Consider the following 14,784-nt stretch of genomic DNA (forward strand, 5'->3'; position numbering starts at 1 on the left):
GAATTGGTCCGTTATTTATCGCAGCATTTATTATCATACCAAGCATATGACATTTTATTTACAGCATACAATGATGTTACGGACCGTGTGAGCGCCGCGTTCCCCATCACAAAACTCTCCTGTCCACCGTGGCGAGAATAAATCACAATCCGAATGCACGAGTTTTAGGTTTTATCCTATAGTTTTATCACTGAGGTGGCATGCACATGTGCACTTTTATTTTGTCGGATTTCCATGAGTGAAGCAGGCGAAGGGCGCGTGACATACACCACGACCAAACGTTAGCGATTGGTTATGGCAGATCCAGAGCGGCTCAGGGCAGATCCAATAGTTTTAAACCTCAACAGGGTGCCCGCCTTCGCGGAAATAAACCCTCGTCAATGGAGAGTGGCCAGACTCTATGTACAAATGAAATGTACGAGAGTCTGGTAAAACCAGGCTATTGTGAAGTCAGTTCAGAGTGCCAAAACTCAAAATGCACTGAAGGTTGATACCAATAATGGATGAAAACATTATAAGAGTGAGAGGAGGAAGAGTGTGTGAGCAAAAGATCAAGGTTTGGAGAGTGTTGTCAAGGCTGGATCTGGCTCATAAAGACGTGATGCTGAGGCAGAATCAATCAATGAGAGATATAAATTAGGGAAATTATAAGATCTTTAATTCATACATCAGAAGAAATTACTATGGGTATTTACAGACCCTACAACGGGTAGAACAGCAGCAGCAGTAATCCCTCGGAAAGAGACTTACTGATGATCTATCTGTCTTTGCATGTGAAATGATGGGCACTGTTATTGCCTTGCAGTGGGTAGAGGAGGTCAAGGCAGAGAGACTAGCATCAGATTCATGTGCAGTATTAATGTGTTTAGCATTTAGCAACTCCAGGAGTAGAGAGGATTTATTGTATGAAATACTACAGCCTTTATTCAGAGTTTAACAAATGTACCTGTCTGTTAGTTTTGTGTGGGTCCCTGCACATGTTAGAGTTAATGGGAATGAAAAGGCAGATAAAGCAGCAAAATGGGCTTTAAAGAGTGGGAATAAGAACATTAATGTTTATACTAGTAAGTCAGAAGCTAAAGTGGTGATGAAAGGACAAATAAAAAAGATGTGGCAGCGCAGAATCAATGGAACAAAGAAAGTAAAGGATAATATCTGTTAAAAAAAACAATCCATTAGTTGGGAGTACAGGGTCTGGAGGACAAAATCAAAAAGAAGAGGAGGTTATGGGCATACTGGGCTAAACAGTTCTCTCTACGTGACTGGAAAACATTATGATGGGAAGCGTCAATATTGTGGAGAGCAGTGGATCATGTTTTATTACATTGCCAGAAGTATTCAAGAGAGAGAAGTTTAAAACATCTGCAGGTTGGAAACTTCATTTGGATTTATGAATAGAATGTGAGAATTTTAATTAATTCGGATATATATATCAATGAAAATGTTGTCCTTATAATTTGGGTGTTTATATAGATCATTAGTCCATACTCCAGATCAATGGGTGGCGGTAATGCACCTGAAACGTTTGCTAAACGCCAATAAAAACACAAGAAGAAGAAATACAGCGCCAAAGCTGTGTGTGAGAGTACAAGCTGTCAATAAAGAAGAAGAGCCGGTGAGGCGAGCAGTTCACGGTATTTCTCACATCTACACACAATCACACACACTTCACACAGTTTGATGAAGTGACAGGCTCATTTCTGTGTTGTTCTCAAAGGGCGTCTTCCTCCTGAAATAACCATTAAGTGCAGCGAGCAAGAGAGGAACGTGTTGAGTTCATTCAGACCTGAGCGATTGTGTGCGCGCGTGCGTGCGTGCGCGTGCATGTGTGTTTCGATGTTTGAATGGGAACTGTTACTAAATGTCAAGTCAATTCAAAGTTTGAGATCTGGGAATTGATTGAAATCCATCTCTGTGCTGATATTTTAAAACGTGTTAGTTCCTTTATATCCTTGAAATGCTCAAACTGCTGAATACTTTACATTAGGAATATAATGAGCCACTTAAAAATCTGTACATAAATGTTCATTTTGAAACTGGAAAAATTGCTTAGTGGTACTGCTCTTTATTTTTAAAGGTGTTATGATCATCGTCTTTCTGTACAAAACTAACATGTTAAGATGTAATAATTACTTTATTATATTGAATGTAGTTATTAAAGGTGAGCTCGAATTAATTCATTTGGATATATTATGGTAGTTATTTATCTAAGTGTTGTGTTTTTGTATTGTGTTATGTCATTTCATGGTAAATTACTGTATTATATTTTAATGGAGCACTTATGGGTGAATGACGGATAAGGATTTAAAATGTGAAGAAAAAAAAACTGGCAAAAGTTTCAATTTCAGGACTTTCTATACTTATTAGAGTGTTGGGTATATAATGCAATGACACGTACACATTAAAAAAATAACCATTTTTTTGGTGAATCGGATCTTTTTCCCCATGAAACTCATTCCTGGGTAACGTAATTAATTCTTAAATTAATTACATTTCTACCATTGTTGGCATATACAAATGTACTGACATCCATAATTGGAGCTCAACAAACAATTATTGCTCGGGAAACCACATTTTAATCACAATGAGTATAATCAATTTGGGATTTCATATAGACATGGACTCATTTTTGGCAGCGGATAACTCAAAATTCAAAATAAGTAAATAAGACTTGTCGTCATTAACTCAAAAAAAAAAATTTGTGTAATCCAGTGGCGTGACGGGCCTCCTGTGCAGGCTATTACGACGGGCCCCTGGGCTGCACAAGGGAGGCTCAGCCCCCAGTGAGAGTATGGAAAAAATGGGAACACTTTATTTTAGGGTCCAATTCTATATTAGGATTTCAGTTGTTTATTACTTATAAATGAAATATTAAGGCCTTATTCTGTATGATTATATTGTAGGGCCTATATCCCTTAATCGTAATAAAGGCACAGTTTTTTAATCACTGAGATTCCTAATGTGAGATAGGTAGGGGGGTTCAGGGGCATGCACCCCTGAGAAAATTGATTTCTATGATCTACATATGTGCATTTTAAGATGTTCTAAGGCCAAAAAGTTAGATAACAATAGCTTAAAAACTATGTCAGCGACTGATATCGTTTTTTCAATTTTCGTCAGTGAAGAAAGTAAATTTGAAAACTGATATTTGTTTTATGAATCATTTTCGTAGCCATGTTAATTTATTGAAGGCTTCCAAGAAAGGTAACTATGTTTATCAAATTAATTCACAACATGCACATATTCATTAGGCTACTAATCTTATGCCCAATACAGAGAGAAAAACTGAGCTTTTTTAAATTCCTGAAGACTACAAATGGAATTGATTTAAACCATTTTAGTTGGTCGCCCATGATTTAGACCAACTAAAATCAGTAGTCTATCTTAGATTCTTATAGTTCTTTTTGTGTGCGTCTCTCCAACACACACACTCGTGTTCTTGATCATACTTTGCTTTGGCGTAAAATAACTTTTAAATGCCTTTGCGGCGCCTATGTGCATATATGCGCGCAATAAAAAAAACGAAACATTCTCGCAACATTCTCTGTCTGCGAGAGAATCTGAAACTCAGTGAATACTTATCACATGACAAACATGAAACATACGTCTAAAGAAGCTTGAAACCGCTACTTTTAAATCAAACATTTCACATTTAAGAGTGAATTGTGGAGCGCGCTGGCATGAGTGGATTATCTATTTTCAAAGTTCAGGAACTTTCGAGTGCGGGACATGGGCGCTGAACATGCTGATTGGTTGAGCTCACGCACCATTTTATTTCAACCAGCATTTTTAAAAGTCTTTTGCGAGGTTCGTTCTACGTTCAGTAAATATCAGTCTTGCTCTGTCTGATGGCGCGCGTTCATCTCGGCCATCTCACGTTCAATGTCCGTAATGGCTGATAATAATATACATTATCATTTTAAATCTAGCTTTACAATGCTTACAAGCTAAAGCCTCTTTAGTAAACCTGTACATAACCAGCAAAAGCAGCACAGCTTGAATCTCTTCCATACTCGTTATTCATTTTTTTACAGTCTATTTTTCACCATGTAAACGACCTGACCGATTACTTTTAAGTGTGCGTCCTTACATGACGTGACAGCGCGCGATGAGAGTTCATTTTTCTGAGGAGTAAACTTTTTATTTGGTAAGTTATGAAGATAATGTTGGAGTAATGACACAGCGTATATTGCCCCAGGCAGTTTTTACTTTAACTGCGTCTGACAGAAGAAATATTTTTTTTCTGAGACGATTATTACACTTTACAACAAATAAATAGCTTATATAATGCTGTATTAGTCCTGGTGGCTGTTAAGAGTTGCTATGGCTACAGTTAACACATTCCAGCTGCCGGTTGAAAACAGCGGCGACATTTTTGATGCGGCAGACAAACTGCATGCGACAAAATGATTGCGATTGAAAGTCATCACATGTAAACACCAGATCGGTTTAGATAACGTCTCATGTAAACAGTCCACTAAATCTTTCAATCGGAATTACAAAAAAGTGTGCGTGTAAACGTGGCTATAGTGTCTGCAAAAATGATTACTGTCCGTCACTGGCTTGGAGGAGCGGTCGCGTGCAGTCCTACATCACCGGACTAATTTGCCTAATCTTCCTCGGAACTTTATCGCGGTTGAAACGCAGACAGCTGCAGGTCTGGGGGGAGAAAAGTTCCTGTAAAAAAGTTCCTGGTACAAATTGTTCTGGGTAATTTAGTGGAAACGGGGCTAAAGTAGTCCATATGAGACATCAGTGGGTTAATTAGAATCCCTTGAAGTATCAAATACATTTGGGTCCAAAAGTAACAAAAACGACGACTTTATTCAGCATTGTCTTCTCTTCCATGTTTTCATTCCTCAAATAAAGATTCAAACGGTTGTGAATCAGTGAATCGATCAATTCGCTGGTTCATAACAGTTTGAATCTTTATTTGAGGATTGAACACAAACATTGGCCACGATCAGCTCCAGTAGCCACGTCGCAGCCGCAAAGGGGTTACACCTTTTTAAATGTCTTTTTTTTTTTTGGAATATCAATACATTTTTCATCCAGTTTTTGAGGAGACAATTCATCCCTTGCCTCCCCAGAGGAAATGCCCCTGATCATAATATTTGATAACAGTTATCTACTGTTACATCTGCACTCACTTTTATGTCCTTTCACTTCATGTTCCTCTTTTTGAGTTGTTTTAATGTACTAAATATTTAAAATGTAATTCATTTCAGACCTGATGGGAGAGAAAGAGGACAGTGAAGAACTGAGTGAAATGGAGGAGAAACATGTCAAACCTGGAGAAAAACCTTTGAGTCATTCAAAGACTAAAAACACATTTTTAAAGACAAGAAGAGACAAGATATTTACAACCTGCACTCAGTGTGGAAAGAGTTTTACAAGGAAACATAGTCTTAAGCTTCACACGAGAGCTCACAATGGAGAGAAGCCATTCACATGTGATCAATGTGGGAAGACTTTTTCAAGGAGTCATGGTCTAAAGATTCACATGAGGATCCACACTGGAGAGAAGCCATTCACTTGTGATCAGTGTGGGAAGAGATTCTCAACCAAACAACATCTTGATGTTCACATGATAGTTCATACTGGAACTAAGCAGTTCACATGTGATCAATGTGAAAAGAGATTCTCAAGCAAACAATATCTTGACATCCACATGAGAATTCATACTGGAGAAAAGCCGTTCAAGTGTGACCAATGTGGGAAGAGCTTCACACAAAAATCACATCTCACGGAGCACATGAGGATCCACACCAGAGTGAAGCCGCATGTATGCGATCAGTGTGGAAACTATTTCTCAAGCAAACGTAATCTTGATGGTCACATGAGAGTTCATACTGGAGAGAAGCCGTTCAAGTGTGATCAATGTGGGAAGAGTTTCAAAAAATCAGCAAACCTTAAAGCACACATGAGGGGCCACACCGGAGAGAAGCCATTCAAATGTGATCAATGTGGAAAGAGTTTCACACGCAAAAAAAGTTGTGAGTTTCACATGAGATTCCACACTGGAGAGAAGCCACATGTATGCGATCAATGTGGGAAGGATTTCACCCGATCAGCACACCTTAAGGTTCACATGAAAATTCACACAGGAAAAAAGCCGTTCACGTGTGATCAGTGTGAAAAGAGTTTCCTACACAAACAAAATCTTGATGTTCACATGATGATCCACATCGGAAAGAAGACATTCACATGTGATCAATGTGGCAAAACATTTCTTAGGGCATCAGTCCTGAAAACACACCAGGCAGTTCATACGAAGGAGAAGCCACATTCATGTTCTGTGTGTGGAAAGAGTTTTTCACTGCTGCAAACTTTACATACACATGAGAAAATACACACTGGTCTGAGAGAGTACATGTGCTTTGAGTGTGATAAGACTTTTATTTTGCCAAGCCATTTAAAACAACATCAGATAATTCACACTGGAGAAAAACCTTACAAGTGTTCATACTGTGACAAGAGATTCAATCAGTCAGTAAATCTGAAAACACATGAGAAGATCCACAACAGAGAGAAGCCGCACACGTGTGATCAGTGCAGAAAGAGTTTCGCTGTTAAAAATCACCTGAAGATACACATGAGGATCCATGCAATGGAGAAACCACATCACCGCAGTCTGAGATCACGGTAAGTTGTGAACATCATCTTACCAGAGCATTCCAACGCTCAAATATTTTAAAATGAGCTGAGAAAAATAAAGAAAGTGATTGGCTTGATTGATATTCAACATAGTAAGCAAATGCTGCTCAGTTTACGGTTTGTTTATCTGCAGTCCTAGTTTTGATGGACGAAAATAGCTAATATAGACAGCTTTACTTTTTAAGTCACCTTTATTTATATAGTGCTTTTTACAGTACAGATCGTTTCAAAGCAACTTTACACTGGCGATGGCAATGAACCAAAACTCCATCAGGTGATCGAATGGAGGAGAAAACCTTCGGAGAAACCAGGATCAGTCAGGGGGCCTATTCTCCTCTGACCAACGAACAAACAGTGCATGATTATAATTCAGGCTACGTTACAAGTCAGAAGTCAGATTGGATGGGAACATTCAGAATATTTGTCCAGTTCCATCTGTTTTAAGATTGGAGTCATCACGCCAGAGTCGGGTTTGTTAAGGATCAGTGCCACTGGCTGTCGTATCGATAATGCCTTCTAGTTCAAGCAATCTCTGTTGAAACTTCAGGAAAGGGTTGTGGTCCTATTTAGGTGCAGGTCCACCATCTGATCTGGATCCAACCCAGCTGACTGCAGTAAACCTCAGGATTAACAGAGAGACTAAAATTAGTGTAGATGCCATTCTTCTGATAATGTAAGTAGTACATCAGGTGTTATGGGATGTCTGGTTGTTGGGGAGCTAAACCATTTAGTGCTTTGAAAGTAATAAGTAAGATTTTAAAATGTATGCAATGTTTAATAGGGAGCCAGTACAGTGTTGACAGAACCTACGGGCTACAGGGCTAATACGGTCATACTTCCTGGTTCTAGTTTGAAATCTAGCTGCTGAATTTTGGACCAGCTGGAGTTTATAAAGTGAACAGGGCAACCACCCAGTAAAGGTAAAAAAGCACACCCAGGTTCGTAACCGATGACGAGGACTTGACAGAGCAGCCATGAAGTGTTAAACAGTATTCTTGGTTACTTTGTGCAGAGGGTTTTTTCCAATAATGAAAAGGTTGTAGGAAATTACTAGTCAACCCATGTTTTATATCAGCTATGCATTCTGTTAATCTTGTGAGTTGGTAAGTTTCATCAGGGCGTGAATAAATATAGTGCTGAGGATCGTCAACATAACAGCGAAAACTTGCGGTACTCCATATAGAACTTGTGATCAGTGTGACTTCTCTTCATGGACTGCTACAAACTGATAACGGTCAGAAAAGTATGATTTTAAACCGTGCCAATGCAGTTCCACTAAAGCCTAGTTCAGACTGCACGATTTCCAAACTCGTCGGGTCACTGCTCTTTTCACACTGCATGACTATCTGGGGTATCATTCAGTCACTGCTGTGTTAACACTGACCGATGGTTTGACAACTGAACTAGGGAGCTAATTGAGACGCATCCTATCTCTCCGTTGCGCAAACTACGTTTCCCAACTACACCTGCGATGTAACAACGCGAGATCACACGTGCGTCAGACTGGAGTTCTCCGCGCGAGACTTTGAATTGTCATCAAAATGATAAACTGCACAAAGTTTACTTCAAATTGTATGTGCGCTGATTTGGGGAGAAAAAGAAAAAAGATTATGGCGAAAGAAATTGTTGGAGAGACAGAGGGAGCCAGGATTGTGTTCTGCTAAGACAGTTTGAGGTAAATAAACAAGTTTGTATACGCTGCAGCTGCGGCTGGATGTGCAAATGTTTGGCCTTTGTTTTTGTTTGATAGAATTGTAAATATATCTATTAAAATACTGATATTCTGCTCTATAACTCCTCCCTGAACCTCCTGCTGCCCTGTATCTCACTCTCTCGTTGGCTGTCGGTCATCGCTGATGTAATTTTCAGTCAGAACGCTGTTCACACAGCAGGAGTTTCAATCGCTGACAGCTCCAGATATTTAGCATGCCAAATATCTCAACGGCGTCGGCGATTCTCTCTGATCGCGTTTTTGATTATTCACACTGCGTGAATGTCACTCGCGTGCACGAGCACCGATTTTGCCTGTGATCTCGGGTATTTGTCGGCGATTTTCACAACCTGTCGGCGACTCAAAATCGGGGCAAAAATCGGGCAGTGTGAACTAGGCTTAATGGCAACATAATTCTTGAGTGTTTTCAAAATATTGTGATCGCTAGTATCGAATGCAGCACTAAGATCGAGTAACACTAATAGAGAGATACAACCACGAGCAGATGATAAAAGTAAATCATTTGTAACTGATGAGAGCAGCCTCAGTAATATGACCTTTACACCATTAGTGTGTGGTGAGGGAACTGGTGCTGTTACTGGTGATTGTAAAGCACTTTTGTACATTAGTACATACTAGTAAAGCTCTATATAGATGCCTCATTCATTCGTTTCTTAACTGACACTGTCCTTTTGCTCATTGTGGCTGTTACAGTTGTTTTTATAAAATTACATTTACTTGTTTTAAATGTAGAATTTGAAGCCTACATTTTAAGGTCTAACAACAAATGTATATTTTAGTTAGAATTCTTGCCCTTCATCTGCTTAAAGCCGGGTGCACACTGTGCGATTTTGCCCACGATTTGGTCGTCTGAGACAAATTTAGCAAATACTAAAAGATTCCTCTGATCCTAGGCTAAAATCTGACGTCTTTGATCGTTAGTTTGACATGTTCACCGGCAGCCGATCAATGAGCGCTGCGATCAAATTTTACCTCAGACGAAATTCTGGCAGTGTCAGAAGATTTGGCACACAATCCTGCAGTGTGACTTCTCCTACGACGACAGTCAAATATCTCCGTTTTTCAAGACAAACTATGACCCAAACGAGAGCTAGAGATGTATTTGTAGCCAGCATTTCAGTCCGGCGTGTAATGCAGCTCACCGTCACCCAACGCGTCATTCATTGATGATAAGAACTCCGGGTGAGTTTTCTTGCGCGTGTCCGTTTTTAGCGCGCCTTCACTATCGTGCAGTCTGACATTAATGTCAAATGAGATCTTACAGTGTGACACGGCGATCATGTTCGTACAGTCTGACAAGGGACATTCGCAAAGGATTTTGAAAAATCGCACAGTGTGCAGGACCCATAAGGTGCTGGGGCTTTTTCTGTGAAGTTGAACAGAGTGAAGTTCTGTGAAGTTGCTCGCCTTCAGAAAAATGGAAAAACAAGCATTTTCTAACATTCACAGATAAGAATATAAATGTAAATTATGCAATGGCAAATGCATCTCAAGCCAGAGTAAACAACACAGGCATCTGTAGAGCGTCGAGGGCAAACTGTTAAATTGAAATCTAAAATACTGTATATTAATCTTGTCTGTTGTAAATTTAAAAAAATATATATATTTAATTAACAGAAAGCACCTGGAAGGAGAGGATCGAGAGATCACCAGTGATCCAGAACCTGAAACATCATTAAACTGAAGAACAAAGAGGTTTGATGGGATTAAAATGACTACTGAACTCATCAATGATCTTGACTTTGAGCTTCACTTTTCACTTTACATTTGTCTCTTTTGAAATCTCACATGATTTAATATTTCTGTTAGATCTGAAGGACATGATCAAGAAAGGAAAAACAGAAGCCAAAGAATCTGTCCCCTGCCCTCAGTATAAAAAACACTTAACACGTCTATCAAGGCTCAAGATTTACATGAGAGTTCGCACTGGGAAGAAGCAGCTCAGGCTTTCGCTCTGTAACCACACCTGCCTTCTCATTCTGCAGACAGTCTACTGAAATCTCAATTTATCCCTGATGATGAAAATGCTATAATGAAAATGTAGTCATTTTGTCATGATTTTTCAGTTAAAATTGGATTTAATTTAAAACTATTTTAAGAACTCTTAATTGTTCTTCGGATAATAATTACAAATCAGTTTTAGTCATGCAATTTGCATTCATGTCCCTTGTTTTATTATTTTTTTGTTACAGTGATCTCATGCATGTTCTCTTGGTTTGGCAACCTGCCCATTAAAGGGGACCTATTATGCCCCTTTTCACAAGATGTAATGTAAGGCCCAGGTGTGTGTGTGTGTGTGTGTGTGTGTGTGTGTGTGTGTGTGTGTGTGTGTGTGTGATTTCAGCTCAAAATACCCCACAGATCATTTAATATAGCATGTTAAAATACCCTTTAAAATACACTCACCTAAAGGATTATTAGGAACACCTGTTAAATTTCTCATTAATGCAATTATCTAATCAGCCAATCACATGGCAGTTTCTTCAATGCATTTAGGGGTGTGGTCATGGTCAAGACAATCTCCTGAACTCCAAACTGAATGTCAGAATGGGAACGCAAGGTGATTTAAGCAATTTTGAGTGTGGCATGGTTGTTGGTGCCAGACGGGCCGGTCTGAGTATTTCACAATCTGCTCAGTTACTGGGATTTTCACACACAACCATTTCTAGGGTTTACAAAGAATGGTGTGAAAAGGGAAGAGCATCCAGTATGCGGCAGTCCTGTCGGCGAAAATGCCTTGTTGATGCTCGAGGTCGGGAGAATGGGCCGACTGATTCAAGCTGATAGAAGAGCAACTTTGACTGAAATAACCACTCGTTACAACCAAGGTATGCAGCAAAGCATTTGTGAAGCCACAACACACACAACCTTGAGGCGGATGGGCTACAACAGCAGAAGACCCCACCGGGTACCACTCATCTCCACTACAAATAGGAAAAAGAGGCGACAATTTGCACTGTTCTAAAATGGCCCCCACAGTCATTAGATCTTAATCCAATAGAGCATCTTTGGGATGTGGTGGAACGGGAGCTTCGTGCCCTGGATGTGCATCTCCATCAACTGCAAGATGCTATCCTATCAATATGGGCCAACATTTCTGAAGAATACTTTCAGCACCTTGTTGAATCAATGCTATGTAGAATTAAGGCAGTTCTGAAGGCCAAAAGGGGGTCAAACACAGTATTAGTATGGTGTTCCTAATAATTCTTTAGGTGAGTTTATATATGCATGGCCATTTCTCTGCAATAATATTTTTGAACTGTCAGTAAGCAAGCAAAAACAACCTCTGTCAAGTATGAAATGTCTACATAAGAAATGAAGGGAGCTTTTACAAAAAAACTTAAATGGTTTGTTCACCCAGTAACATCCAGTAAAGCAAACGTGTTATGTGTAGCCATATGTGTTTCAAGAGATAATAGGGATTTTAAAAATCTGTGGAAGTTTGTTTTCATTTTTTTAAATAATGACTTATGGTCCTATAATGACCCTTTTTACAAGATGTAAAAAGTCTTTGATGTCAATAGTTAAAATAGAAGTCCCTCCTTAGTAAGACAGATAATGCAGACCTTAAACATTTCTAAAAATCAAACATGTAAAAAGAAAAGAAAGATAAATCACAATAAAGTCTGACACAAGGTGTGTTTACATGGAGCACTGTAATCGGTTTAAAAGTCCAATCCGAATGAAAATGCTCCATATAAACACCTCAATCAGAATAAAAATGGCCAAACTGAATGAAATTGTAATCAGGTTGAGAGGGATCATATATCTATTAGTTTAATCTGATTGATAGCCATGGTTTATTTAGGGTAGCGTTTTCTTCTCCACGCTTGAGGACGTCACCGCTTTGCGCTCGTCATTCTTTAGCTCCGCCCACACGATACGCCTCCAGCCGCTCGTTTTTTTCCCTGAAAGTCTCGGTACAGCCTATATTTCTTTTACAAATAAAATAAAACTAAAGACTTTTCAGAGATATGAAGGATGCAATACTACTCTATAGGTACTCAAGAATGACATGAGATTGACTGAAACTGAAGCCTTGACCAGGCTGCTTTAAGCCTGAATTTTCTAATGTCATTAGATTGTTTAGAGCATAAGAAACAAATGGACACATAATTTTTTTGGAAAATTATATTGTATTCATATGTTATGATATGTCCTCTGTAGTTTACACCAGGACTCAGTTGTTAATAAAATTTAATGAAATGAAATTGCATGTATAGGCAAAAACAACGGGATTTATTTTTAATACACAAATACATTTTTAAGTTTCAGGATTTTTTTAAAACAAACTCTTTTTTTAAAGATGATTCTGAGCTATGTTATAAAATATATAACTGAATGCTTTGATATACTATCTTACTTTATGCAATATGTGGGTAAAATGGCCATACTTGGATTTTCCCATTCAATACAATGCATCGGTATATTGTTCTTGGTGCAACATGTTATGAAAAAAAAGAAGTGTAATAAAGGGGAGTAATAATTGGCAACATTTTCATAATAATATGTAATATTTCATAGGAATATTGTTATGTAATTTATTTCCCTATTTACTGTTTGTGTCTCCAAAATGCCTGATAAACATGATTTATGTCCTGGTGTTCTCTACAGTGGACATTTATGAAATCAATGCCCTGTTTTGCAACAAAAAGTAATATTTTGATTAGAAACCCCATAGCATTTTCCTGAGATGTTGATTTATAACAAACAATTAAAAAATTAATCAGATTTAAATTATAATTACAAAATATTATCATATTTCCATAAGAGTGCTAAACATTAATGTCAGCCATTTTTGTCCTTGTTGTTGTCCTGGTGAAACATCCAAACATTTGGTATCTTTGCAATGCCCTGAATATGCTCTATAAAGGACATCCTGACTCAAAACTGTGACGTGTGTGATGTCACAGAAACTCACTAAAATATAATGTCCACTACAGTGGACAAAAGTCTATTACTGGGTCCCAGGAGGATATGTTGAAAATGAATGCTGTAACGAATTACATTTACTCGTGTTACTGTAATTGAGTAGGTTTTTTTGTGTACTTCTACTTTTTTAAGTAGTTTTAAAAATCTGTAATTTTACTTTTACTTAAGTAAATTCACTTTGATTGAAGTATTGTACTTCGATACCTTTTAAACCAATAATGCAAAGGGGAGAAAAAAAACATGATCCGGAAACGACTGCATTGAATTGAGGGCCGGGAGGAAACAAACACACAAATATCAGATGGAGACGGACAAGACAGACTTCAGTGACACAGACCCAGGTGAAAGCAAGACGCCGCCGTTAACCCCTGGCTAGTATGGAAATACTTTGGATATAGAAAAAAAATAATGTGGTGTTGTCCTGAAGGATATCAAATTTGCACAAAATGTAGATGCAAATGAAGAAACACAGAACATGTTCGGGAACACATCGCTCAGATAAAGGTATGTTTATAACTTAAGGCCGAATGATTTCTGTGACAGAGGGAATCCCAGAATCCAGTCATGAACATTAACTACATTATAACACAGAATTAACGTTATACACGCAAACTGATGGATGAAAGAATAACTAGAAAGTAGAGCTGATTAAAAACAGATATGACTGAGATATTGTAATGTGTACGTCTGTACAAATGAGTAGAACTTCATGTTTACTTCCTGACATAGCTAATCCCATACACAGTTGTCTGGGTGGTTATAACTTCATAGGGATGCAATGCTGGAGGAGTAGGCCCAGGACATAGGGGCAGGTGCCTAGCCTAGAAATCTAGACGCACCCTAGCGGCAGCAAATTTAATCTGCCTGCAAGTGTCGTCTAGGAACTCTCAATAGAGGGAATGCATCGGCGTCACTTTCCCGCCGTAACACGCCCCCTCAGCCGGGGCTGAGTGGCAGAAGAGCTGCTGCGTGACTGGAGTTAACGGAGGAAAACACGAGTAGAGCAAACAATCCTTACAACTTACCAAAGATTCAGTGATCCATGGATAATGATATGCAGCCAGGAATCGTGTTTTCCTGACATTTTTAGGAGCCTCATTTCGACAAGAATTTATAACTGTCATTCATCACATTTTTCAAGTGAATCCCGCATGTATATGTGGATGGGTCAGTGTTTTGAAGCGTGTAGTGGTGGTAATATACTTTATATTCACTAAAAGCTGTCACTCATTCAATAAACGCAATCTCACAAAGTTCCGCAGTGACGTTGGTATACAATGAATCTCTTATTTTCACATTGTCTGAACTTACAGAGGATTGCTGCGCGTGTTTAACTGAACTCAGCGCCTGTACAAGCGCTCGAGCGGTGAGTGATTCCACATTGAACACCTGCGATTGGCCAATTCCGTTGTATAAGTCTACAAACATGTCTGTGATTGGCTACATTACTCTCCGAGGCGAAA

General features: G+C 38.8%; 1 protein-coding gene across 3 annotated transcripts; it reads left to right on the forward strand.

The window, feature by feature from the left end:
* The first annotated feature begins 1,505 nt into the window (after positions 1-1,505).
* Positions 1,506-10,540, forward strand: LOC137047510 (zinc finger protein 271-like). 3 transcript variants are annotated; one of them, XM_067425248.1, is made up of 4 exons: positions 1,587-1,634; positions 5,229-6,645; positions 10,007-10,084; positions 10,199-10,540. In XM_067425248.1, the coding sequence occupies exons 2-3, from the start codon at positions 5,234-5,236 to the stop codon at positions 10,071-10,073; spliced, it is 1,479 nt and encodes a 492-aa protein (XP_067281349.1). In that variant the 5' UTR covers positions 1,587-1,634; positions 5,229-5,233; the 3' UTR covers positions 10,074-10,084; positions 10,199-10,540. The 3 variants fall into 3 exon arrangements, 2 of the variants coding, with proteins under 2 accessions (XP_067281349.1, XP_067281358.1); XR_010899206.1 differs by lacking the exon at positions 5,229-6,645 and having other exon boundaries at positions 1,506-1,634; XM_067425257.1 differs by lacking the exons at positions 10,007-10,084; positions 10,199-10,540 and adding an exon at positions 6,873-8,611.
* Positions 10,541-14,784: the final 4,244 nt, after the last annotated feature.

Source organism: Pseudorasbora parva, chromosome 2, assembly GCF_024679245.1.
Source record: "Pseudorasbora parva isolate DD20220531a chromosome 2, ASM2467924v1, whole genome shotgun sequence".
NCBI classification, from domain to species: Eukaryota; Metazoa; Chordata; class Actinopteri; order Cypriniformes; family Gobionidae; genus Pseudorasbora; species Pseudorasbora parva.